General features: G+C 45.8%; 1 protein-coding gene across 1 annotated transcript; it reads left to right on the top strand.

Moving 5' to 3' along the window:
* The first annotated feature begins 2313 nt into the window (after positions 1-2313).
* Positions 2314-19455, top strand: LOC138419254 (cationic amino acid transporter 3-like). Its single transcript, XM_069551867.1, is given in 14 exon segments — positions 2314-2526; positions 12316-12421; positions 12646-13048; positions 14343-14501; positions 16074-16251; positions 16653-16765; positions 16911-17133; positions 17300-17439; positions 17542-17644; positions 17834-18033; positions 18229-18372; positions 18375-18394; positions 18666-18774; positions 18939-19455. Coding segments are annotated over 12 exon segments (1866 nt in total). The 5' UTR covers positions 2314-2526; positions 12316-12421; positions 12646-12675; the 3' UTR covers positions 19043-19455.
* Positions 19456-27545: the final 8090 nt, after the last annotated feature.

Raw genomic sequence — 27545 nt, 5'->3', positions numbered from 1 at the left:
CTTATCTCCTATTTTCCTTCCCTGCCTGTGCACTCAGCCCTCCCAGCAAACAGAGCTCCTTGAAGAAGAGGACCAAGTCACATCTCCTTTGCCTTCTTCCATCCCTTTGTGCAAAGCTGGATGCACGCACAAGGCTCGTTAAATGCTTTTGTTGCTTGAATTAATATCAGAGATCTTAAGCTCCCCTTCTCCTGGCTGGGGTCCAGCTGGCCTTGGGGTCCCCCCACACTGAAGCGTCTCAGGTCAAGTGCAGACTGTGGGGAGCTGAGAAATGTAAGAGGACTGGGAGGGAGCAGGGTTTGAATGGGGCCCCCAGTTTTACACCCCTTCTGAGATCTGTGAATTCAAGTGTCCAAAGAAATAATCAATAAACCATCTATAATGGGAATATGGAAGGGTTTTGTTTGAACCAAACTGAGGACTGTACTGTGGGAGACAGATGCTCAGATAGTTCTGAGGACCTGCTTGACTGAAGCAAGAGTTTTCAGCACAGTCTTATACGTTATCCAAACGCAGAACATACATCAAACATGACAGGGTGTATTCCTTCGAGGCTTCAAAAAAAGACTTAGTACACAGTGAGACGGCAGGACCCTGGTGTCAGGGAAGGGAACTTTATCTTCCAGGGAGTGTTAACATGGTGCCACGAGAACAGAGCTGTTCATCCTTATCTTCAGAACAGATTTTCTTTACCTTAATGGTTAAAGCAGATGTGCTGTGAGGGTTGGGCAGGCTGTCTTAGTTCACACAAAGCTCAAGCTGAATCGTGTATAAGACAGGTAGACTTCTCCATTTCTCAATATGTGAACATCTTCTCCATCACAAGCAGCTAAAAATCTTAGAACCATATGATCCAGCAATTCTACCTCTGAGGATATACCCAGAAGAGTTGAAGCCACACTTGGGAAGAGGCATGTGTACACTCAATGTTCACAGCACCGTTATTCACAGTAACGAAAACATCAAAGCAACCTAAGTGCCCATTGACCAAAGGGTGGTTAAGCCAATGTAGTAGGTATCAGTAATAGAGTATATTCAGCACTTAAAGAGAAGGGGATATACACACATTACAACATGGATGAACCTAGCGGATATTGAAGGCGAAGGTGAAGGTGAAGTCGCTCAGTCGTGTCCGACTCTTTGCGACCCCATGGACTTGTAGCCCACCAGGCTCCTCCGTCCATGGGATTCTCCAGGCAAGAATACTGGAGTGGGTTGCCATTTCCTTCTCCAGGGGATCTTCCCGACCCAGGATCGAACCCAGGTCTCCCGCATTGGAGGCAGACGCTTTAACCTCTGAGCCACCAGGGAAGCTTAGTGGATATTATACTCAGTAAAATAAACCTGATAGTAAAGGACAAATATTGGGTGATTCCACCAAAATGAAGAACCTGGAGTAGTCAGATTCATTGAGACAGAAAATAGAAAGGTGATTGCCAAGAACTGGGAAAGGATAAAGGGGGATTTTTGTTGTTGTTGAATGTGTAGTTTCTGTTTGTCAGAGGAAAAATGTCCCAGAGTTTGGTTGCATAAAATGTGAACGTACTTAACATAGAAATGGAGTAGGACCCTAGGGTCCTTGACCCCCATGTCCTCTGCCTGCCTTCTGTCTGTGGGAAAAGCTTAGCCAAAGAATAAGTTTAATCCAAGAAGTGAAATCATGCAGAAACAAAGGACAACAGTCAGAGGAGAAGAAATAATAATCATGTGGTGACTAAGCATAGTCACGGACCTTTACTTCCTTCTCAAGGGCTACAGACAATATTCTGAGAGTGTGCAGAGGCAGACACCTCGACCAGGTGCGAGAGTACCGAGCTGATGGCCAGAGTGTAGTCATGACAACAGCTGCCCCAATTCTGAGAACCGCCTCGAGGAAATGGGGACAAATGGCCTCGAGGAAATGGGAACAAACTGACCTTGTGACTAAAGAGTAAGTGTACCTAAAACAATCAAGATGCTGCTGGTCCAGCCGTCCATGACCAATTGCAAGAGGACTGTCAGAGCTGACCGTGCTGTTTCTCCATGTAGCCCCCTCCCTCTGTCTATAAACCTCCTACCTGCTGCCTGTTGGGGTGGGAGGCGAGTCGACCTTTGGCAGGAGTGTAACCCCCTCCCGCCAGTGCTGGTATCCAAAATAAAGCAAACTTTCCTTCCACCAACCTGGCCTCCTGAATGGCTTTTGAGCAGCCAGCAGCCAGACTTTGCTTTCACTTACAAAATGACTGAACTGAATACTTAAAGACAGTTAAAATTTCCTGGTATGTGTATGTTACCCCAGCTAAGAACATCTTAGAAAATCTCGCAAGGGTAACCACAGAGGGGTGTGGTTAAGGACTGACAGAAATTTTGAAGGCTTCCGGTCCTCTCAGCCCCATCCCCACCCCAATTACCCAGGGTTAAGAGTTGTCTTCTGTGCTCAGGGGCTCCCCTCTTTGGATTTTAGACAAACATCAGCTCCAGCTCTGCGCGCCTTACCCTCAGCCTCCGTGACTGACCCAGTGCTCCAGGCTCTGCTCCAAGGATCCAGTAAGTCTCGGGTCACCCTTTTCTGTGGGAGACTGGGCGCTGAGTTCACATCCTCCCACAGAGACCTCTGCACCCCCAGGGTGCACGGGGTCAGGCCAGCTCCAGCCTGAGGGTAGAGAGATCCGTTTTACAGATGAAAGTAGAAGGAGCTGGGGATTGTCTGTGTTTGTGTGAGGAGAGGAGGGGCTGGGAGAGATTGGATCAATGTCCAGGGGCTCTTGGACTGGTTTTAATCTGGTGCTCACATAACCCTAAGATGACCCTCACATAGAGTGTGTGATGCGGGTACCACTGCCTTCAGTCGCCTGTCTCCTTTCTGCTCTCCACGTCTGCTGATGCCTCCTCTAGGAGCTGAGCATTCTGCTGAGGACAACTCAGTGGTGTCGTGTGTTGAGTTAATTATGTTGGAACTTTGTACATTCAGCAGCTCTGTGAAGCTGGCTCTCCCGTTTATCCTCGGCATAAAATTTTAAAAGCTGTGGTGAAATACACATAAATTTGCCATCTTCACCATTTTTAAATGAACCTTCAGCAATACTGGGTAAATTTACACAGCTGTGTAACCAGTTTGCAGAATTCTTTTTGTCTTGTAAACTGAAACTGTGTCCGCATTTAACAATGATTTCCCATTTTCCCCCTCACCCAGCACCTAGCAAACCAGCATTCTACTTTCTGTCTTTGTAAATTTGACTGTATTAGCTATTTCATAGAAGAGGGATCATACAGTGTTTGTCTTATGGTGACTGGCTTATATCACTTAGGATATTGTCCTCAAGTTTCCTCCATGTTATAGCATGGGTCAGAATTTCCCATATTTTTAAGGCTGAATAATATTCCACTGTAGGTATAGAGCACATTGTATTTATCCATTTTTTGTGGTTGGCCATTTGGGTTGCTTTCATCTCTCAGCTAATCCGAATAATACCACCATGGGTGTGCAAACGTCTCTTGTGACCTCACTTTCAGTTCTTTTGGGTGTACACTCAGAAGTGGGACTGCTCAACCATGATGGTAATTTCACTTTTGGTTTTTTGGAGGAACCACCATACTTTACCCACAGCAACTGTACCATTTTATGATCCTAAAGACAGGGCTCAAAAGTTCATCAGCAGCATTTGAACAAGAAGGAAACACAGGTCCAGGGAAGTGTATGACTTGCTCAAGGGCAGAGAGGTGGGGCCAAGATCCTAATCATAGCTTCCTGACTCTGAATGCTTGCCCTCAACCAAAATGCTCAACTCGGACCTTAGAGTAACATGGATAGAAGCCCCCTGCCCTGAACTCGTGTTCTCTGAGTCAGCCTGGCCCCGAAGAGCAGTGTAATGGGGAGACATTCTATGTCCCAAAGGATAGAAAACGGAGTCTCTCATTTCTGATTCAGAATGAGGATTAGTCCTCCCTCACTCCAGGCACTTGGGAGGTTGGTCTGGTTATCCTTTTTTTTTCCGATATTCAATAATAATTAATTAGAAACTTTTTTCTTTTTTTTGGCTTTTTCATTGGAGAATAATTGCTTTACAATATTGTGTTGGTTTCTGCTGTATGATAAAGTGAGTCAGTCCTAATTATAAATATACTGTCCCCCTGGTGAGCCTCCCGCCCCCTTCCCATCACATGTGTCTTCGTCCTCACAGAGAGCCAGGCTGAGCCCCCTGAGCTGTGCAGAGGCTTCCCACTAACTCCATCTTACACGTGTAGCGCACATAGGTCAAAGCTACTCTGTGAATTCATCCCACCCTCTCCTTCCCCCACTGTGTCCACAAGTGCAATCTCTCTGACTCCATCTCAATTCTAGCCCTGCAAATAGGTTCATCTGTACCATTTTTCTAGGGTGCATATATATATACATACATTAATATACAATATTTGTTTTTCTCTTTCTGGCTTACTTCACTCTGTAAAACAGATTCTAGGTTCATCCCCCTCACTACAACTGACTCGAATTCCTTCCTTTTTATGGCTGAGCAATTTCATTGTATATATGTACCACACCTTCTCTATCCATGTATCTGTCTAAGGACATCCAGGTTGCTTCCATGTCCTGCCTGTCGTAAACAGGGCTGCAAAGAACTTTCGCATACATGTGTCTTTGTGGTTTGGTTTGATTTGACTTTGGTTTTCTCAGGGTTTATGCCCAGTAGTGGATTGCTGGGTCATATGGTAGTTTTATTCCTAGACTGTTAAGGAATGTCCATCCTGGTCTCCATAGTGGCTGGAGACCACCAACAGTGCAGAAGAGTTCCCTTCTCTCTGCATCCTTTCCAGCATTTATTGATTGTAGATTTTCCAATGCTGACCATTCTGACTTCTGTGAGATGATGGCTCACTGACATGTGGACCCAGTGGGGGAAGGAGAGGGTTGAACAAACTGGGGGATTAGGATTGACATGTATACACTACATGTGCAGAACAGATAGCTAATAGGAACCTGCAAAGAGCACGGGCACCTCAGCTTGCAGCTCTGTGGTGCCCTAGAGGGTTGGGATGGGGGACGGGGTGGGAGGGAGGCCCAGCAGGGAGGGGACACATGTATACATATAGCTATTCCCTGGGCTTCCTTCCCTTGTGGCTCAGTGGTAAAGAATTGGCCTGCCAGTGCAGGAGACACAATTTTGATCCCTGGATCAGGAAGATCCCCATGATTAGGAAATGGCAACCCACCCCAGTATTCTTGCCTGGAGAATCCCGTGGACAGAGGAGCTGGCGGGCAACAGCCCACGGCGTGGCAGAGTCAGACACGCCTGAGCGGCTAAACAACAACAACAAAGCTGATTCACTTCTTGTGTCACAGAAACTAACACAACATTGTAAAAGAGTTATATGCCAATAAAAAATCAAAAAGAGAACACTCATATAAGTCAAATCAGAAATGAAAGAGGAGGTATTATAAATGGTACCTCAAATATACACAGACTTATACACACTTCTTATACTATGAAAAAGTATACGCCAACAAATTGGATAACCTGGAAGGAAAAAATAAACCATCTGAATAAACCAATAACAAGAAAGGAAGTTGAATCAGTGATAAGAAACCTCTCAACACAGCAAAGATAGTTTCATCAGTGAATTCCACAAAACATTTGATTTAAAAAAATTTTTTTAAACAATTTTGGCTGCACTTGGTTTTTGTTGCTGCGGGAGGACCTTCTCTCCAGTTGCAGTGATCTGGGGCTACTCTATTTTGGGATGCATGCTTCTCCTTGCAGTTGCTGCTGTTTTGGTTCAGTCCCGCAGTCTTGTCTGGCTCTTTGCAACCCCATGGACTGTAGCATGCCAGATTCCCCTGTCTTTCACTGTATCCCGGAGTTTGCTCAAAGTCATGTCCATTGAATCATTGATGCGATCCAACCATCTCACGCTCTGTCGCCCCCTTCTCCTCCTGCCCTCAGTCTTTCCCAGCACCAGGGTCTTTTCCAATGAGTCAGCTCTTCACATCAGGTGGCTAAAGAACTGGAGCTTCAGCACCAGCATCAGCAGGTAGATTCTCATTCACTTACACCACCAGGGAAGTCCAAAAAACTAAGAATTGTAACAATAACAAAAGACTGCATTTATTTCTAGACTCCTTCCTTTTATAAGATAACGGAGAAAACCTGAGTTGTCAGTCTGTATTCTTTCGAGGGTCCCCTCATAACGGAAGAATCTTTGACGATACCGTGATTGGGAATTTTTTCCTTCTCTTCTACTGTCGTCCGTTTCACCTCCCCTCTGACTTAGTTTCTGTTCTGACAGGGCTAGCCTGGCTTAGAGATTTGGATGGTTTCCAAATGCAACCAAGGCAGGAAATCTACTGGTCTAAGGCACAGTGATGAATTCATGTCAAAACAGGATGTATGGGGGGAGGGGGCAGAAGGCAAGAGAGAGAGAGTGAGATGAAGTGTTTCCATCTGAGATAGAAAAGAGGCAGGAAGTGAAGTGAAGTGAAGTCGCTCGGTGGTGTCTGACTCTTTGCAACCCTGTGGACAGTAGCTAACCAGGCTCTTCCTTCCATGGGATTTCCCAAGCAAGAGTACTGGAGTGGGTCGCTGTTTCCTTCTCCAGGGGATCTTCCTGACCCAGGGATCGAACCCAGCTCTCCCGCGTTGTAGGCAGACACTTAACTGTCTGAGCCACTAGGGAAGTCCAAAAGAGGCAAGAGGAGGAGGCAAAGACAGAGGGATTAAGATACTAAAGACTGGCGGTGAGGGGGAAGGAGCAGATTATCAACGGTGAATTACAGGTCACCATGAATGCACCATCAATTTAAAATATTCATATATAAGGTATATGCAAAGCACACAAACTCAGCAATGGTTATAGAATTGAGAAATAATTTCAGATACTTCAGGAAGTACATAAAAAAGAAAAGGTGTTAATATTTGAGAGATAGAGGTCAGAAGGCTGGGAAATTTAGGGGAGGGGTGATTATCAGGACTGTTTATCACAAGATATTGAATATAGTTCCCTGTGTTATACAATAGGACCTTGTTGTTTATCTGTTCTATATACGATAGTTTGCACGTGCTAATCCCAAACTCCCAATCCTTCCTTTCCTCTCTTCCTTGGCTATCATAAGTCTAGTCTCTAAATCTGTGAGTCTGTTTCTATTTCATAGATAGGTTAATTTGGGTCATTTTTTAGACTCCACATATAAATGGTATCATACAATATTTGTCTTTCTCGTTCTAATTTACTTCACTAAATGTGATAATCTCATTGTCTAGGTCCATCCATACTGCCGCAAGTGGCATAGTTTCATTTTTCATGGCTGAGCAGTCTGTCGGTGTGTATGTATGTCTGAATATATATATTTGTTGTTGTTTAGTCGCTAAGTTCTGTCTGTCTCTGTTGCGACCCCATTTACTGTAGTTAGCCAGGTTCCTCTGTCCATGGAATTTCCTAGGCAAGAATACTGGAGTGGGTCGTCATTTCCTTCTCCAGGAGACCTTCTTGACCAAGGAATCAAACCTGCACCTTCTGCATCTGCAGGCATCTTCACCACTGAGCCACTAAATATTCACACACACACACACACACACACACACACATCACATCACATCTTGTTTATCCATTCATCTATTTGTTGCAGGAAGGGGGACTTCTTCCAGGGCCTGAAACTGGACTGTTGTCTAACACTTGGAAATGAACTGTGCAAGGAGACATGTGTGCTGACAAAGCAAGAGATTTTTCTGGGAAAGGGCACCTGGGTGGAGAGCAGCAGGGTAAAGGGAACTCAGGAGAATAGCTCTGTCTCATGGCTTGCGGTCTCGGGTTTTATGGTGATGGGATTAGTTTCTGGGTTGTCTTTAGCCAATCGTTCTGACTCTGAGTTCTTCCTGGTGGTGCACGCCTTGTTCAGCCAAGATGGATGCCAGAAAGAAGGATTCTGGGAGGTGGGCAGACAAGTGATGTCTCCTTTTGACCTTTCCCAAATTCTTCTGGTTGGTGGAGGCTTATTAGTTCCCTGTTCCTTACCAGGACCTCCTGTCATAAGACAACTCATGCAAATGATTACTATGGTGCCCGGCCAGGGTGGGCGGTTTCAATCAGTGTCCTTCCCCTAACATATTGATGAGTTTTAGATTATTTCCATGCCTTGGCTATTGTAAATAGTGTTGCTATGAACATAGGGATGCGTGTATCTTTTTGAATTATAGTTTTGTCAGGGTATACAGTCAGAAGTGGGATTACTGGATCCTATATCAACTCAATTTTAATTTTTTGAGGACCCTTTATACTGTTTTCCATAATGACTGCACCTCTTTACATCCCCACCAACAGTGTAAGAGGGTTCCCTTTTCGCCACACCCTCTAACAACATTTATTATTTGTAAACTTTTTAATCATGGCCATTCCGAACAGCATGAGGTGGTACCTCATCGTCGTTTTGATTTGCATTTCTCCAATAATCATGAATGAAGGCCATCTTTTCCTGTGAGAGTTGGCCATGTTTTCAATGTCTCTTTTAGTGCCTATTTCAGGGTGCCTTTTGGCAATATTAGCTGGATGAATTCTGTACGCTGCTTCTTTTCCTTGACCACCTATTTTATTAGTGAAAGAAAAGTGAAAGTGTTAGTTGTTCAGTTGTGTCCAGCTCTTTGTGACCCCATGGACTATAGCCCGCCAGGCTCCTCTGTCCACAGGATTCTCCAGGCAAGAACACTGGAGCAGGTTGCTGTTCCCTCCTGCAAGGGATCTTCACGACCCAGGGATAGAATCCACATCTCTTATGTCTCTTGCATGGCAGGCAAATTCTTTACTGTCTGAGCCACCAGGGAAGCTTATATCATCTTGTTGAAGCATTTAAACTTTACTGCTGTTGGGGCAGAATACCGTGCCCTCTATCCTCTTAAGTTCTTTGTCTGGACCATGCAAAGTAGACACACGAAGGGTAGATTGAACAGGAGAAAGAAGCCTTCTGTTTACATTTCCCAAGAAAGAAGGCAAGTGGGCTCTAGGCTGGATATTTACAACCAGCCTTCTGTTCCCACTGGGAGATGGAAATGACAGGAACAGAGTAAATAGCTGGACTTTGTCTGCTGTGGACACGGTAATATAACAATCATGGCAGGGACAAAGAAGGGCTAAACCCTGTGTGTGTAAAAGATCAAGAGGCCACATATTTTCTATCTTTGGGGCACCCCACATGCACAGAAAGTCTCCTTGGGGGGCAGAAAGATGGGGGCACCATCCCATAATAAGTGATGTCCAGGGCCCCCACAGGCCTATGTGCTGGAATCCATCTAGGAAAAAAAGCTGCACACACTTGTCAGGGCGGGTCCTAGGGCAGGGCAGGTAATTAGCCAAAGGCAAACAAAGACGGGAAGAACTACTCTGTACAGGCGATTTAACAGTCTCTTTATGAGGCTCCTCCTCCTTCGGGAGGACGCCCACAGCCTTTCTATTGGGTGTGAACTCTGCCTGGCTTCTGTCTTAACAAACCTCCTCTGTGTGCTCCCCCATGACTGTGCTGTGTCTCCAGTAATGCACGTTTATCATATTTTTAGTTTTTGCCTCCTTGAGAAATGCATTTTTTACTGGGGGCAAGAACCAGGAGAACCTTGTTTCTAGTTTCTAGCTGCTGGTGGACTAGAGATTAAGATTCCTGGTTTTTTACCCAGGCCACCCGGGTCCAATTCCTGGGCAGAGAACTAAGCCACTCCTCATGGTTGTCTCTCTCTCTGAGATCATTGATGCTGAAGCCTGGGATTTCAAGGTAAACTGCAGGTCTCCCCAAACTGCTGGCTGGAGACTTCTGACTCTCTCTCTCCCAGGAGAACTTGCTTACTCTCACTCTCTGCTTTGCTCTCTTTCCAAGACCCACAGGGCTGAATCTAGGTCCATTCAGTGAAGGAGCCCTGCTGCTGCTGCTGCTAAGTCGCTTCAGTCATGTCCGACTCTGTATGACCCCATAGATGGCAGCCCACGAGGCTCCCCCATCCCTGGGATTCTCCAGGCAAGAACACTGGAGTGAGTTGCCATTTCCTGCTCCAATGCTTGAAAGTGAAAAGTGAAAGTGAAGTTGCTCAGTCGTGTCCGACTCTTAGCGACCCCATGGACTACAGCCCACCAGGCTCCTCCGTCCATGGGATTTTCCAGGCAAGAGCACTGGAGTGGGCTGCCAACTTTTTTCTCTCTCCTTTCCTCTTTCTCTTGTTCTGCCTGATCTACAACTCCCAGCATATCCCTCACCCAAGCAGTGCTTCCTCATCAACTTTCGAGAAACACCCCGGGAATCAGAGCTGGGCGCCCACTGCCACCACCAGCAAATTGCTCCCTGCTATGTTGTCGTTCAGTTGCTCAGTTGTGTCTGAGTCTTGCGACCCCAAGGACTGTAGCCAGCCAGGCTCCAAGTTTTCTTGCTCCTTCAGATTCTTCTGTAATTTTAAGATACTGTATTTGTAAAAAGAAAAAATGCTAACAATCATTTGACCATCACATGGTTGCCACAAATCTTCAATTTATAAGAAAAGGCAGTATCTTTGAGGCACAATAAATCAGTGCGTGATAGTGCTTGTACATGTATAAGTACAGATTTAAAATATAAGTATAATTAATACACAAATATGCATTTATATAAAAGCTGTGTATTGAAATATATATTTGAATATTCACTCTTTGTCTGAAATTCAGTATACCTAGGTGTTTTGTATTTTTATTTATTAAATTGCTCACTCCTTGGTGTCCGTGTATATGCTCTGGATTCCATTCTCTTCTTAGAAGAGCATTAGTCATTAGGAGCCGCCCTAATAGCGCAGGTATAGGAGTAAGAAGGTAGTCAGTTAGCACCATGCAATTAGGTTGCTGTCATCTTGAGGTGCTGGAAGGAAAATTGCAAGGTTCAGATGATTATATCAAGCCAAAGTGACGTTGGGTGAAAGGAGTTACGGTACCTAAGAGGGCAGTTGACTCAGAACAGTGTCAAGTATGACAGAATTTAAAAGAGATTCAGCTGGTGAGCAACAGAAATAGGCAGAGACCGCAGTTACAAGTTCTTCAGGCAGCAGGACACCATCTGGAAAGGGAACCTTGTCTTTTCATGGACACCATAAGAAACGAGTTGCTCATCCTCATTTTCAAACCAGATGTTCTTTATTTCAATGGTTAAGACAGATGAGCTGTGAGAGTCAGACAGCCTATCTTAGTCCACAGAGTTCAAGCTGAACCACAAATAAGCCAAAGTGACTTCCCCATTCCTCAATATATGAACATTTTCTCCATCACAAGCAGATAAAAATCTTAAAACCATACGATCCAGCAATTCTCCTTCTGAGTATACACCCAGAAGAGATGGAGAGAAGCGCACTCCGGAAGATATATTTGTTTACCCGTGTTCATAGCAGCATTATTCACAATAACCAAAGCATGAAAGAAACCCACGTGTCCATTGACCAAGAACCGGATGAGCCAGGTGCGGTATGTACTCATAATACTATAGAGTATTATTCAGCATTAAAAATGGAGGGAATTCTAACGCATGCTACAACGTGGATGAATTCCGTTGACATTATACTGAGTGAAGCCTGACAACAAAGGAGAAATAGTGTATGAACCCACAAGGATGAAGTACCTAGAGTGGTCCCAAAGAGTTGGACATGACTGAAGCAGCAACGCGCTAGCTCTAGAGCAGTCAGGCTCACAGAGACAGAGGGTAGAATGGTGGCGGCCAAGACGGGTGGAGAAGAAAGGAGGAATTTTGCTGTATGGGTACAGAGTTTCAGTTTTACAAGATGAAGAAAGTTCTACACTTTGGTTTGCCCAAAATGTAAATGTACTTAACTAAACTACACACTTAAAAAAGATTAAAATAGTTAATGTTACGTTCTGGGTTCAGTTCAGTTCAGTCGCTCAGTCGTGTCCGACTCTTTGCGACCCCATGAATCGCAGCACACCAGGCCTTCCTGTCCATCGCCAACCCCCGGAGTTCACTCAGATTCACGTCCATTGAGTCCGTGATGCCATCCAGCCATCTCATCCTTGGTCGTCCCCTTCTCCTCTTGCCCCCAATCCCTCCCAGCATCAAAGTCTTTTCCAGTGAGTCAACTCTTCACATCTGGTGGCCAAAGTACTGGAGCTTCAGCTTTAGCATCATTCCTTCCAAAGAAATCCCAGGGTTGATCTCCTTCAGAATGGACTGGTTGGATCTCCTTGCGGTATTACAACACAATTTAAAAAAAAAAAAAACCCTCAGAAGCACCCCCTGAGGTAACCACAGAAGAATCAAGGGCTGATAGCAACTCTGCAGATGCTTCCTTCCTGCCACCAACTCCATCCTCACCCCAACAAAAAGTTGTCTTTTGTTCACAGGGACTCCCCTATTCGGTTCTTGGAGATGTCTCAGCTCCAGCCCTGCATGGCTTAACCTCAGCCTCCCTGACTGACCCAGTGCTCCAGGCTCTGCTCCAAGGATCCAGTAAGTCTCGGATCACCCTCTTCTGTGGGAGACTGTGTGCTGAGTTCACATTCTCCCAAAGAGACCTCTGCAACCCCAGAGTGCAGGGGGTCAGCCCAGCTCCAGCATGAAGGTGGAGAGACCCATTTTCCAGATGAAATTCAAAGGAGCTGGGAGCTGTTGTGCTGTGTCAGAAGAAGTGGGGGGGTTCATCATCTTGACGGCTTTGCATCTTGTTTCCTCAGCAGATCGTAGCCTCGTGACCTCCGTCTAGGATGCTACTTCAGGATGCTCACCGATTTGGTCAGAAGCTCCTGCGCAGGCGGCCACTGGGGCCCAGAGAGGAGACTGACAATCACACGGCTGGTTGTCTGGACACCCTAGACCTGGTGACCATAGGCGTGCGCAGGATGTTGGGAGCTGGCGTGCACATCCTGGTTGGAGCAGTGGCCAAGTACATCGCTGGACCAGCGATCATCCTCTCCTTCCTGGTGGCTGCCCTGTCTTCTCTGTTGTCTGGGATCTGCTATATAGAATTTGGGGCCCGTGTACCACGCTCTGGTTCTATGTATCTCTACAGCTATAGCATCATGGGTCAGGTGTATGGCTTCATCATCGGCTGGAATCGCATACTGTCCTTAACTGTTGGTGAGATATTGGGGTACAGGAAGGGGTGGGGCTTCAGATCAAGAAGCTAGGAGAGATGAATGGGATCTTTGCTCCTTCACAAGCAGATGTTATCCACCTTGCGGGGCTGTGCTGTCCTCAGTCACTGCAGTCGTGTCCGACTCTTTGCGACCCCATGGACTGTAGCTCTCTAGGCTCCTCTATCCTTGGGATTTCGTCAGGCAAGAATACTGGAGTGAGTTGCCATGTCCTGGTTGCCATGCCCTCCTCCCAGATCTTCCCAACCCAGGGATCGAACCCCACCTTGTGGAGGGAGGTGGGTAATAGTGACAGAAAGGCTCTACAACTTCATTCTACTCAGTTCGATGCCACTGTTGATGTTCAGTTGATAAATTGTGTGTGACTCTTTGTGACCCCAGGAACCGCAGCATGCCAGGTTTCCCTTCAATCCTGCTTTCCTTAATCGATGAGACTAAGAACTTGAGGGCTTCCCAGGTGGCTCAGTGGCAAAAATCTGACTGCCAGTACAGGAGACTTGAGTTTAACCTCTGGGTCAGGAAGAATCCCTGAAGAAGGCCATGGCAACCTACTCTAGTATTCTTGCCGGCATAATTCCATGGACAGAGGAGCCTGGTGTGCTGCAGTCCATGGTGTCACAAAGAGTTGGACACGACTTACGGGCTAAACAACAGTGACCACAAATAACCTTGAAGGAAAGGGAACTGTAGGGAGTGGGTGTGTGTGTGTGTTAGTCGCTCAGTCTTGTCCGACTCTTTGTGATCCCACGGACTGTAGCCCTCTCGGCTCCTCTATTTCTGGAATTCTCCAGGCAAGAATACTGGAGTGAGTTGCCATCTCCTTTTCCCAAGGATCTTCCCAAGCAAGGGATCGAACTCGGGTCTCCTGCACTGCAGGCAGATTCTTTACCATCTGAACCACCCCCTGCACAGGAAGTGGGTAGAGGGAGGCAAATTCCTCAGGATCATCTCCTCATCATAGTGAAGACTTTGGTTAGCTGCTGACTTCCTGGGATTTTTCCTGACACTCTGATTTAAAATGCCAATTCCGATGCCACCATCCTGGTCCCACTTCCCTGTTTTTTGTTCATTTTCTGTAACTTTGATCTCCTAGCATATTAAAGAGTTGACCTACGTTGTGAATCATCTGGGTCTGCCCTCCCCACCTGATGAGAAGAAACTCTTTGAATCCCTAGATATTAGGGGTTCTTTGTTGTTATTGTTGTTCACTCCTCTCCCTAGATCATAGCGGTTCAATTTCTGTTCGCTCATGAACATTCCTTCTGCTGCTGCTGTAGGCACAGCCTGTATAGCCCGGGCCTGGAGCTACACCTTCGACAGCCTGATTGGGAACCACATCTCTCAGGCGTTAGAGAGAACTTTCTCCTTGTATATGCCCTACTACCTGGCCAAGTACCCAGACTTTTTCGCCCTGGGCCTGGTGCTGCTGCTCACGGGTGAGTCAGGGGTCAGAGCTAGGGTGGGAAGCATGAGATGTGAATGGGAAGCTGGGTTGGGAAAGCCTCAGGATTCCCGAATGGTGGGGGAATTAGGACTGGGAAGGAAGGTTTGGAATAAGAAAGAGAGGGAGGCAAGACAAAGACCATTTTTTTCCCTACCTTTGGACTATTGAAAATTTGGGCTGGATCATTCTTTGAGGTAGAGGTAGTAGGTGGCTCAGATAGTAAAGAATCTGCCTGCGATGTGGGTCACCAGGGTTCCATCCCTGAGTCTGGAAAAATCCCCTGGAGAAGGGAATGGTTACACACTCCAGTATTCTTGCCTGGAGAATCCCACGGACAGAGGAGCCTGGTGGGCTATAGTCTATAGGGTCGCAAAGAGCCGGACACGACTGAATGACTAACACTTTTGCTCTTTGTGGGGGAGGCTGTCCTGGGCATTTCAGTTTTTTTTTTTTTTAATCATTTTTTGGGGGGAATTCCCTGGTGGTCCAGTGGTTAGGACTCTGTGCTTTCACTAATAAAGGTGCAGATTCAGTCCTTGTTTGGGGAACTAAGATCCCGCTTGGCAAGCAGGTCACCCTCCCCTCCAAAAAATATTGTTGAATATTGAGTAGCAATGCTGAACTTTATGTACTACATACCAGTGATGCGCAGCCTGCCAAACTGTATCAATCACAATGTTTCCAGACAGTGCCAAAAGTCCCTTATGGGATAAAATTACCCCAGTTGAGAATCAAAGTTGGTTTTTTTCTTCCTGGCTGCACTGGGTCTTCTTGTGTGGCCTTCGGGCTCTTCATTGCTGTGCTTGGGCTCAGCAGTTGCAGCATGGAACATGGGATCTTAGTCCCTGGACCAGGGATCGAACTCATATCCTCTGCAATGCAAGGCAGTTTCTCAACCTCTGCACCACCAGGGAAGTAGCAAAGATTTTATAAAATTATTATTGATTATTTTTTTACTTTATCATTTTATTGGAATATATTTTACAATGTTGTGTTAGTTTCTGCTGGACATCATTGTGAATCAGCCAGAGGTAAACATATATCCCCTTCCTTTTGAGCCTCCCTCCCACCCCACAAAGATTGTTTTTAACTGAGAGGAAACTTTTCCAGTTTACTGAGATATAATTGACATACAACATTGTATAAGTTTAAGATGATTTGATAGACATGTATATTGTGAGATGATGGCCACAATAAGAAATTAACCACCTGAAAGTGTACAATTTGGTGGCACTTAGTACATTCTCAATGTTGTGTAACCATCACCTCCTTCCAGTTCCAAACATGTTCTTCACAACAAAAGGAAGCCCCATACCCTCTGAGCAGTCACTGTTTGTCTGTCTACCACCCGTAACCACCAGTCCTAGGCAAAAATGTGTTTGCTTTCTATCTCTATGGATTTAGTTATTTATTTGGCCTCACCATGAGGCATGCAGAACTTCCCCAACCAGGGATCAAACTTGTGCCCCCTGCCGTGGAAACTTGGAGAATTAACCACTGGACTACCAGGGGAGTCCTGGATTTAGTTATTCAGAAAGTTTCATTTTCCATTTTCACCCCACAGGACTACTGGTTCTGGGAGTTCATGTGTTACCCCAGGTTAACAAAGTGTTCATGGGCATCAACATTTTGGTCCTCAGCTTCATCATCGTCTCTGGCTTCATTACGGGAGACCTGCACAACTGGAAGCTCACAGAACAGGACTACACGTTGAACACATCTGAATCCGAAGACATTTATAGGTTAGGAGGATGTCCTTGACCTTAGTAATGTATGGCATGAGAAAGGGTGCCCATCTGGGAATCTGGAGGTTGAAGACGTCTCGGGCTTCTCTGGTGGCTCAGATGGTAAAGAATCCGCCTGCAATGCAGGAGACCAGGGTTCAATCCCCAGGTCTTCCTGATCCTCTGGAGAACAGAATGGCTAACCATGCCAGTATTCTTGCCTGGAATATTCCACGGACAGAGGAGCCTGGTGGGGTACAATCTATGAGCATGAAGTTGGACACAGTTGAGAAACTAACCTAAAGAGACCTGGCCTAGGGGTCCTGGGGCGCAGGACTCGTCATATTAAGGGAGGAGTCCAGTATACATGGCTGAACACACCTCACCCACGTTCTTCCTTGCTGCTTCTCTCACCACAGCTTGGGCCCTCTGGGTTCTGGAGGGTTTGTGCCTTTCGGCCTTGAAGGGATTCTCCGAGGAGCAGCTTTATGTTTCTACATGTTCATTGGTTTTGATTCCATTGTCACTACAGGTAATATGGTCACTGTGTGTCCCATCCAGGGTGTGGGCTCGGATTGGGCTGACATGAGCATAGGGGTTTCTTTTGGAGGTTCAACAGGAAAGGTGTGTTTCACTCTGGTGTGTTTCCTGACCCAGTATTTCCTCTAATCCTGCAGGGGAAAAAGCCCAAAATCCTCAGCGGTCCATCCCCATCAGCATCGTGGTCTCAGTCGTGATCTGCTTTGTGGTGTATTTTGGTGTCTCAGCAGCTCTCACCCTCATGGTGCCCTACTACCAAATTCACCCTGACAGCCCCTTTCTACAGGCTTTTCTCCATGTTGGGTGGGGCCCTGCCAGATATATCGTGGCTGTTGGCATCCTCTGTGCTCTTTCATCCAGGTCAGTGTCTTGGTTTTCTCCTCGTTGACTGTCAGATGCTTGTGTATCCCAGCCCTTGGGGTTGAGAGACAAGAGAGAAAGACACCTTACCCCATGTAGACGAAGGAGCAGATGCCCTGGTCTCCCCTGCTTCTGCACGTTCTCACTCCTCTGTTTTCTTTTCCAGCCTCCTGAACACCATGTTTGCCATGTCTTGGTTGATCTACACAATGGCAGAGGACGGGCTTCTTTTCCGATTTCTTGCCCAAGTCAATGCCCGTACATGTACCCACATCAGGGTCATCATGATTTCTGGAAACCTTGCAGGTAGATAAACAAAACCACTCCCTTTGGATTATCTTCTTTGGCTTGCATATTTCCAGCTGTTTCTCACTCCATCCCCCCACCTTGTTTATGTCCTCACTCTAGGGGTCTTAGCGTTACTCTTCCATTTCAGTGATTTGATGGATCTCATGTCACTTCGGTCCCTGCTTGCTAACTTGGTGGTCGATTTTTCTGTCCTTGTGCTCAGGTGAGACTCCACTCCACCCTGACTGGGGGTCTTTGACTTGTGGGGATTGATGGGGGCTAATCCTCTCTGCCTCATGCTGCCTTCTAAATGTCCTGCTCTGCTTTTGTGGGAAAAAAGAAATGGATTCGGCTGTGTGATGTTGGGTGAGTAGGGACTGCTGTTCATCTTGCCATCATACCTCTAATTCAGGTATCACTCAGACCAGAATTTAAGCAAGAACCAAAAAACAGAGGAAGAAACTGAGATGGAGCTTGTAGTCAAAGAAAGGTCTTTGGACTCTGTACTTGAAGCCAGCACCTTAAGTTTTCTAAAGAGTCTGTGGTTCCCTCCCAGCACCATCCCCACCCGGAAATCTGGCCAGATTGTCTATCGATTTGCCTTCCTGCTTGGTGAGCAGTGGGACTTCTCTTTGGTGGTATTCTGAAATTTCCAGGATGGATAGGAGTGTATATTTGTCAGTTGAGGTGTCTGGGAGATATGATGGCCCTTCCTGATGTGGGCAGCCTGGGGAGGGGTGTGACCCGAGGTCCTGACATCTTTGGCTTCTGGGTCCAGCCTGTTCTCCTCCACCTTGACCCTTGCAGTTCTCCTGCTGATTATCCTCAGCCTGATCCTGGCCCAGAGGCCCAGCCAGGTGTTCTCTGGAGACCCCGTGCTCACAACAGTGGCTGTGCTGCTGCTGCTGCTCATCACTGGGGTCACGGTCATCATCTGGAGGCAGCCCCAGGACCCACTGCTCTTCACTTCAAGGTAGGTACCTCATGTGCCCAAAGTGTCCTCCTTGAGTGAAGGAGGTCTGCGTGCTTTAGGTCTAAGCTTCCTTTGCTGGACCAGGGAGGAAGGGGAGTTGCTGAAAGCTATGGACCCTTCCCTGATCCACACTCAGTGCTTTACATACACGATCTAAGTAGGCACTGAACACACAGCCTGAATTGCTCCGAACTTGTCCCTCCCACATGGAATAGGGTCTCCCTTTCAGATGTCTGGGGTGTGTTCAGGGATGACCTGACTCTGCCCACAGGTCCCTGCTCTGCCTTTCCTCCCACTGGTGAGCATCTTTGTGAACATTTACCTGATGGTGCTCATGAGCACTTGGACCTGGGTTCTATTTGGCATCTGGATGGTTATTGGTAAGTGACTTTCTGGAATAATGAGGCCTCTTGGGTAACCACACCCAATCTTCCTACCACCTCTCCCCTAAACTGTGTCAGCTGCCATAATAGGAGGCCTATTGGGCATTTATAAGTGAGGAGAGCGCCTGCTTTTACTTCTCGCTGTCTCATTTCCCTACTAGGATTTGCCATATACTTTGGATATGGGATCCGACACAACTTAGAGGAGGACACTGAGCAACACAGTAGCCTCCACTTCCCAAATGCTGGACAAAGACATCCCTGATGCTGAGTCATCTTAACCACAGGAAAGAGATGCTGTGTGGAATCCCTCCATGCCCTGGAGGATCTGCTGGTTCGAGGGGCACTTGTGAGCCTCTATGGACGGTGAAGGTGGAATGCGTTTACAGCCGTGTATTTATTGCTAGTGGACAAAGTGACTTTAATGTTGCAAATGCTGAAGGAAGCATTTAAAAGCATAATCAGTTCAGTTCAGTCGCTCAGTCATGTCTGATTCTTTGCGACCCCATGAATTGCAGTACGCTAGGCCTCCCTGTCCATCACCAACTCCCAGAGTTCACTCAAATTCATGTACATCAAGTCAGGTAATAGACATCCAGAAAAGAGAATTTTCATGAAAAATGTACAGAAATGTAACCAGAAACCAGAGGAAGAAATAAAATATTAACTTGCACATAAGCAGTGTCTTCTTGTGCCTGTTGTCAGTGAAAACACATAGATTGTCACATGAGAAATAAAGATAACGACAGAAAAAAAAAAAAAGATTGTCACATGAGATGGAAACACAGGTAACCATATATTGTGACAAGAGCTGTACTTCAGGGGTTTCCCTGGCAGTCCAGTGGTTAAGACTGGCCTTCTAATGCAGGGGGTGCCAGTTCGATCCCTGGTCGTGGGGCTAAGATCCCACATGCCTCACGGCCAAAAAACCAAAACATAAAGCAGAAGCAATAAAGACTTCAAAAATGGTGCACATTAAAAAAAAAATCTTAAAAAAAAAAAGAGTTGCACTTTAGGGAATTTCCTGGAGGTCCAGGATTTAGGACCCAGTGCTTTCACGGCCATGGCCAGGGTTCAATCCCTGGTTGGGGAGCTCAGATCCTGCAAACTGTGCAACATGGCCAAAAAATAAGAAAAAAATATATAAACGTGAATTTTTAAAAAGAGTTGCATTTTAAACATGAGAAAGCAAATGGGTTGGAAGCAGAAGGAAGAGATACACTGTGCAAACAATAACACAAGAAAGATGCATAGCCATATTAATTCAGATGAAAGAGATTTTAAGAAAAAGAGAATAATAATAGATAAATGGAATTATTTTACTGAGAAAGAGAAATGATCATTTTCATCTTCTCCCTCAGCTTTACTGAGATATATATCACACTGTATAATAAGCACTTTACTTTTCTATCACGGACTCTTAGAGTTAGATAGTAGAGATGATGAGGAAAAGTTCTTTAATTGAAAAATAAAAACCCTGCATTGCCAGAGGTGAGGAAAGAGGGTGGGAAGTAATGGTTGGTTGATGAATGGTTACAGTTGTGTGAAAGTTGCTCAATCATGTCCGACTCTTTGCAACCCCATGGGCTATACAGTCCATGGAATTCTCCAAGCCAGTATACTGGAGTGGGTAGCATTTCCCTTCTCCAGGGGATCTTCTTATCCCAGGGATCAAACCCAGGTCTCCTGTATTGCAGGCGGATTCTTTACTAGCTGAGCCACAGGGAAGACCACGGTTATGGTAAGGTGGAACTAAAAGACAGGAAGAGAAACTAGAGAAGTAAAAATAAAAAGACGTTACCGAAGAAAATAATGCTTGAAACTGAGATTATGAACAGTAAGGACATTGATTATTATGAAGTACTCAACTGTTTGTGGGAATGAGCAGCTGCAGTAGAAAGAAGGAGGGATGGAGGTCAAGAAATTGAGCAGCAAAGTTGTTAAGTGAGTTTTTAAAAAAATAGATAGAAGAGGATGAACAGAATTAGGAAAATCCTGCAAGTTCACCATCCTGCAAGTCTACTAAAATACAGGCTGGGAAACAATGGAGGGTGAAACTGTGATGGAGGAGGCTGACATCACCTGATTGCTGTTCTTCCCTTACAACTGGGGGACAGCCAGATATCCCATGTTACCCAGTGTGCTGTAACAGGCAACACAGAACACCGCCCGGAACACAGCCCCGATGAAAAGCTGAATCAGAGTGTCCTCAAGCCTCTAGATCAACTACAGCTCATCGTGAACATAAGGGATAGATTTACAGTTTGGGTGAAAACACAATCAGCCAAAACCAGAATGTTGACAATTCCCCAGGGCAGAAAAATGATCCAGCATTTATACCAATTAAATAGTGTGACCGATAGCCATAAAAAGGAACACATTTGACTCAGTTCTAATGAGGTTAGGGATGGACGTAGAGCCTTTAATACAGAGTGAAGTAAGTTGGAAAGAGAACAAATATCCTACATTAATGCATATGTATGTAATCTAGAAAGATGGTGGCACTGATGAACCTATCTGTAGGGCAGCAGTAGAGACGCAGACATAGAGAACAGACTTGTGGGCACAGTGGGGGAAGGAGAGGGTGGGACGAATAGGGAGAAGAGCATTGAAACATTTCCATTGCCAGGTGTAAAACAGATCGCTAATGGGAAGTTGCTCTATAACCCAGGGAGCTCAGACCCAGTGCTCTGTGACAACCTAGAGGGGTGGATGGGGTGGGAGGCAGGAGAGGAGGCCCAAGAGGGAGGGGACATACGTGTACCTATGGCTGATTCATGGCGATGTATGGTGGAAACCAATAAGCCATTGTAAAGCAATTATCCTCCAATTAAAAATTTTAAAAAAAAAGTGTGTGAAGTGTATTCCAGATAAACTGTCTCCAATGCCCCTTGTTGTTAAAGTGGGGAGTGGTGCTCTTTCCTTCTAAGTCTCTGATGCCTATTTTAGTTCCTGGCACATAGTCGTCTCTATGGCAACGTCAAATGCCTGAACGCTGTCCACTACTTCTTTTACCTGGCCACACATTTTATGCAGTAGCAACATCGTATTGTGGACACAGTTAAACTTCGCTGCTCTTGGAACAGAAAAATGTTCCCCCCTTTATCCTCTTAGGTTTTTTGACTGGAGCCTGCAAAAATGACACAGAAAGGGCAAATTACCAGGAGGAAGGATTTGATACAGGAGACAACAACAGTATGACTTGCTAAATGATTAAAGCTACAGGCTTCTGTGCCTAACTCAGTAGAGGGGTGTAGGGAGAAAAGGCTTTAATGGGAAGAACAAAAGCGTTTCTCTGGGAAAGACAAATAAATTAAGAAATCAGAGATGAGACGCTTTGTACTAATATTTGTCTCTGCAGGTGTGAGTAGTCTTTCCAGCTTCTTCAGGCAAGAAAACTCCAAGAGAGTAAAATTTTTTAAAATTTTAAATGTATTTGTTTTTAATTGGAGGATAAGTGCCTTAAAACTTTGTGTTGGCTTCTGCCATACATCCACATGAATCAGCCCTGGGTAGACCTGTGTCCCCTCCCTCTTGAACCTCCCTCCCACCTGCCACCCCGCTAGGTGTCACAGAGCATCAGGTCTGAGCTCCCTGCGTCATATGGCAACTTTCCACTGGCCATCTGCTTTGCACATGGTCGCGTGTATGTCTCCATGCTACTCTCTCAATGCGTCCCACCCTCTCCTTCCCCCACTGTGTCCACAATTATTGTCCTAGTTTTACTCACCATTGGGCCCTTGGGAGCCGTTGGGCGCACCCTCTCCTCAGAGAGGGACTTTCTGGCAGCCATACGTACCAGAACTTTCTGCTTTGAGTCTGATGAGGGAGGCTCCGAGAAGGCTTCTTTCTGCGTCCGTTACATCTCCAAGGTCTTCTTTTAAAGTAATCCTCCTGACTACTGAGCCCGTGCTCTAGAGCCCCTGTGCCACAGCTGATTCCTGTGACCCTAGGATCTGAGCTCCCCAGCAAGAGAAGCCTGAGCACCGTGACTAGAGAGCAGCCGCCCCATCACTGCAGATGGAGAAAGCCCCCGCAGCACGAAGACCCTGCCCAGCCAACATGAAATAGGGAAGGGGCTCAGACGGTCAAGACTCCGCCTGCAATGCAGGAGACCCTGGTTCAAACACAGGGTTTGGGAAGATCCCCTGGAGAAAGAAATGGCAACCCACTCCAGGACTCTTGCCTAGAGAATCGCATGGACAGAGGAGCCTCAGTTCAGTTCAGTCGCTCAGTCGTGTCCGACTCTTTGTGACCCCATGAATCACAGCACGCCAGGCCTCCCTGTCCATCACCAACTCCCAGAGTTCACTCAGACTCACGTCCATCGAGTCAATGATGCCATCCAGCCATTTCATCCTCTATCATCCCCTTCTCCTCCTGCCCTCAATCCCTCCCCGCCTCAGAGTTTTTTCCAATGAGTCAACTCTTTGCATGAGGTGGCCAAAGTACTGGAGTTTCAGCCTTAGCATCATTCCCTCCAAAGAAATCCCAAGGCTGATCTCCTTTAGAATGGACTGGTTGGATCTCCTTGAAGTCCAAGAGACTCTCAAGAGTCTTCTCCAACACCACAGTTCAAAAGCATCAATTCTTTGGAGCTCAGCTTTCTTCACAGTCCAACTCTCACATTCATACATGACCACAGGAAAAACCATAGCCTTGACTAGACGGACCTTAGTCGGCAAAGTAATGTCTCTGCTTTTGAATATGCTATCTAGGTTGGTCATATCTTTTCTTCCAAGGAGTACTGCTACTGCTACTGCTAAGTCACTTCAGTCGTGTCCGACTCTGTGCGACCCCATAAACGGCAGCACACTGGGCTCCCCCGTCCCTGGGATTCTCCAGGCAAGAACACTAGAGTGGGTTGCCATTTCCTTCTCCAATGCATGAAAGAAAAAAGTGAAAGTGAAGTCGCTCAGCCGTGTCCAACCCTCAGCGACCCCATGGACTACAGCCTACCAGGCTCCTCTGTCCACAGATTTTCCAGGCAGGAGTACTGGAGTGGGGTGCCATTGCCTTCTCCTCCAAGGAGTAAGTGTCTTTTAATTTCATGGCTGCAATCACCATCTGCAGTGATTTTGGAGCCCCAAAAATAAAGTCTGACACTGTTTCCACTGATTCCACATCTATTTCTCATGAAGTGAGGGGACCAGATGTCATGATCTTCGTTTTCTGAATGTTGAGCTTTAAGCCAACTTTTTCACTCTCCACTTTCACTTTCATCAAGAGGCTTTTGAGTTCCTCTTCACTTTCTGCCATAAGGGTGGTGTCATCTGCATATCTGAGGTTATTGATATTTCTCCCGGCAATCTTGATTCCAGCTTGTGCTTCTTCTAGTCCAGCGTTTCTCATGATGTACTCTGCATAGAAGTGAAATAGGCAGGGTGACAATATGCAGCCTTGACGTACTCCTTTTCCTATTTGGAACCAGTCTGTTGTTCCATGTCCAGTTCTAACTGTTGCTTCCTGACCTGCATACAGGTTTCTCAAGAGGCAGATTAGGTGGTCTGGTATTCCCATCTCTTTCAGAATTTTCCACAGTTTATTGTGATCCACACAGTCAAAGGCTTTGGCATAGTCAATAAAGCAGAAATAGATGTTTTTCTGGAACTCTCTTGCTTTTTCCATGATCCAGCGGATGTTGGCAATTTTACCTCTGGTTCCTCTGCCTTTTCTAAAAACCAGCTTGAACATCAGGGAGTTCACAGTTCACGTATTGCTGAAGCCTGGCTTGGAGAATTTTGAGCATTACTTTACTAGCGTGTGAGAGGAGTGCAATTGTGCGGTAGTTTGAGCATTCTTTGACATTGCCTTTCTTTGGGATTGAAATGAATACTGACCTTTTCCAGTCCTGTGGCCACTGCTGAGTTTTCCAAATTTGCTGGCATATTGAGTGTAGCACTATCACAGCATCATCTTTCAGGATTTGAAACAGCTCAACTGAAATTCCATCACCTCCACTAGCTTTGTTTGTAGTGATGCTTTCTAAGGCCCACTTGACTTCACATTCCAGGATGTCTGGCTCTACATGAGTGATCATATCATCATGATTATCTGGGTCATGAAGATCTTTTTTTGTACAGTTCTTCTGTGTATTCTTGCCACCTCTTCTTAATTTCTTCTTCTGTTAGGTCCATACCATTTCTGTCCTTTATCGAGCCCATCTTTGCATGAAATGTGTCCTTGGTACCTCTAATTTTCTTGAAGAGATCTCTAGTCTTTCCCATTCTGTTCTTTTCCTCTATTTCTTTGCATTGATTGCTGAGGAAGGCTTTCTTATCTCTTCTTGCTATTCTTTGGAACTCTGTATTCAGATGCTTTTATCTTTCCTTTTTTCCTTTGCTTTTCACCTCTCTTCTTTTCACAGCTATTTGTAAGGCCTCCTCGGACAGCCATTTTGCTTTTTTGCATTTCTTTTCCATGGGGATTTTCTTGCTCCCTGTCTCCTTTACCATGTCACGAACCTCCTTCCATAGTTCATCAGGCACTCTATCTATCAGATCTAGGCCCTTAAATCTATTTCTCACTTCCACTGTATAATCATAAGGGATTTGATTTAGGTCATACCTGAATGGTCTAGCGGTTTTCCCTACTTTCTTCAATTTAAGCCTGAATTTGGTAATAAGGAGCTCATGATCTGAGCCACAGTCAGCTCCTGGTCTTGTTTTTGTTGACTGTATAAAGCTTCTCCATCTTTGGCTGCAGAGAATATAATCAATCTGACTTTGGTGTTGACCATCTGGTGATGTCCATGTGTAGAGTCTTCTCTTGTGTTGTTGGAAGAGGGTGTTTGCTATGACCAGTGCATTTTCTTGGCAAAACTCTATTAGTCTTTGCTCTGCTTCATTCCGCATTCCAAGGCCAAATTTGCCTGTTACTCCAGGTGTTTCTTGACATCCTTCTTAAAATCCATGGACTCACAAAGAGTCCGATGACCGAGTGACTAATACTACACTTTTCTTACCAAGTTGGGGATTTAACCATGTCGTCACTCAACCAACTAGAACTTTCCAGAAAGGTTAAACCACTTCATTTCATCTTGTGTGGCTTTTTTTTTTTTAACTTACAATATTGTAAATCAACTATACTTCAATGTTAAAAAAAAAAAGCAGATGTGAGAGTCCATCGAGTGCTGCGTTTTGGTCTCCTTTTGCTGCTTTGTGCCCAGTGTTTTAGCACATGGGTCACTTGATTCAGGTCGGAATCTAGTCAACACTTTAATATCCTCCAAAGCTGCAACGTTCCCCTCTCACTCTCGGGTTTTCCTTCCAGGAGGAGCAGGGCTCCTGATCTCTTGCATCGTTTTCCTTCTCCATCTCTGTGCTCAGCTCTCCCAGCAAAGAGAGCTCCCTGAAGAAGCAGACCAAGTCACACCCCCTTTACCCTCTTCCATCCTTTGCGCAAGGCTGGGTGCACGTGAGATGCTGGTTCCATGTTGTGTTGCTTGAATTAACATCAGAGGCTTTAAGTTCCCCTTCTCCCGGTTGGGGTCCAGCTGGGCTTGTGTGTCCCCCTGCACTGGAGTGTCTCAGGTCATGTGCAGACAGTGGGGAGTCCAGCAAATGGACTGGGAGGGAGCAGAGTTGTAAGTCGGGACCCAAGTCGGGTCACACGTCTCATGGTCCTTTATGATCAAATGAGTTCAAGTGTCCATGGAAAGACTCAATAAACAATCTAACAGGAATAAAAGAGTTTTACTTGAGCCAAGCTGAGCACTATAGCCTGGGAGACAGCCACTTAAATAACTTTGAAGAACTGCTCTGGGTTTTTTTGTTGTTGCTTTTTTTTTTGTTTTTTTGTTTTGTTTTGTTTTTTGGCCCAGCTGCATGGCATGAGGAAGGAGGGGAGGGTGGAAGGTCCTTAGTTCTCAAACCAGGGATTGAACCCATGCCCACTGCAGAGGACGCACAGAGTACTGCCAGGGAATTCTCAGAACTGTCCCACTGAAGCATGGTTTCCGGCACAGTCTTATATCACATCCAAACAGAGAACATGCATCGCACATGACAGGGTGTATTCCTTCAGGGTTTCAAAAGAGACAGACTCAGTATGTAGGCAGTGAGACAGCAGGGCCCTGGTGTCCGGGAAGGGAACCTTATCTTGGAGGGAGTGTTAATATGGGCACCATTAGAAGGGAGTTACTCATTCTTATCTTCACACCAGATGCTCTTTACCTCAATGGTTAAAGCAGATGAGCTGTGGGGGTTAGACAGGCTGGTTTAGTTCACACACAGTTCAAGATGAAGCATGTATAAGCAAATGACTTCCCCATACCTCAATATGTGAACATCTTCTCCATCACAAGCAGATAAAAATCTTAGAACTTTATGCTCTAGCAATTCTACCTCTGAGGATATACCAAAAAGAACTGAAAGTGCACCATGGAAGAGATATTTGTACACCCTTGGTCATAGCAGCATTTTTCACAATAACTAGAACATGAAAGCAACCCACGTGCCCACTGACCAGATATGTACCAATAATAAAGTATTACTCAGCACTAGAAAGGAAGGGAATTCTAACACATGATGGATGCACCTTGCAGATATCATACTCAGTAAAATAAGCATGACTACACTTGAGAACTATTGTTTGATTCCATTTAAGTGAAGGCTCTAGAGTCATCAGATTCGCAGAGACAGAAAGTAGAATGATGATTGCCAGGAACTGGAAAAGTAAAAAGAAGGAATTGTTATTTAACGGGAACAGAGATTCAGCATTGCCAGGTGAAAAATGTTCTGGAATTGGGTTGCACAAAATATGAATAT

Source organism: Ovis canadensis, chromosome 14 (genome assembly GCF_042477335.2).
Source record: "Ovis canadensis isolate MfBH-ARS-UI-01 breed Bighorn chromosome 14, ARS-UI_OviCan_v2, whole genome shotgun sequence".
Lineage (NCBI taxonomy): Eukaryota > Metazoa > Chordata > Mammalia > Artiodactyla > Bovidae > Ovis > Ovis canadensis.
This window is presented reverse-complemented; position numbering and strand designations above follow the sequence as displayed.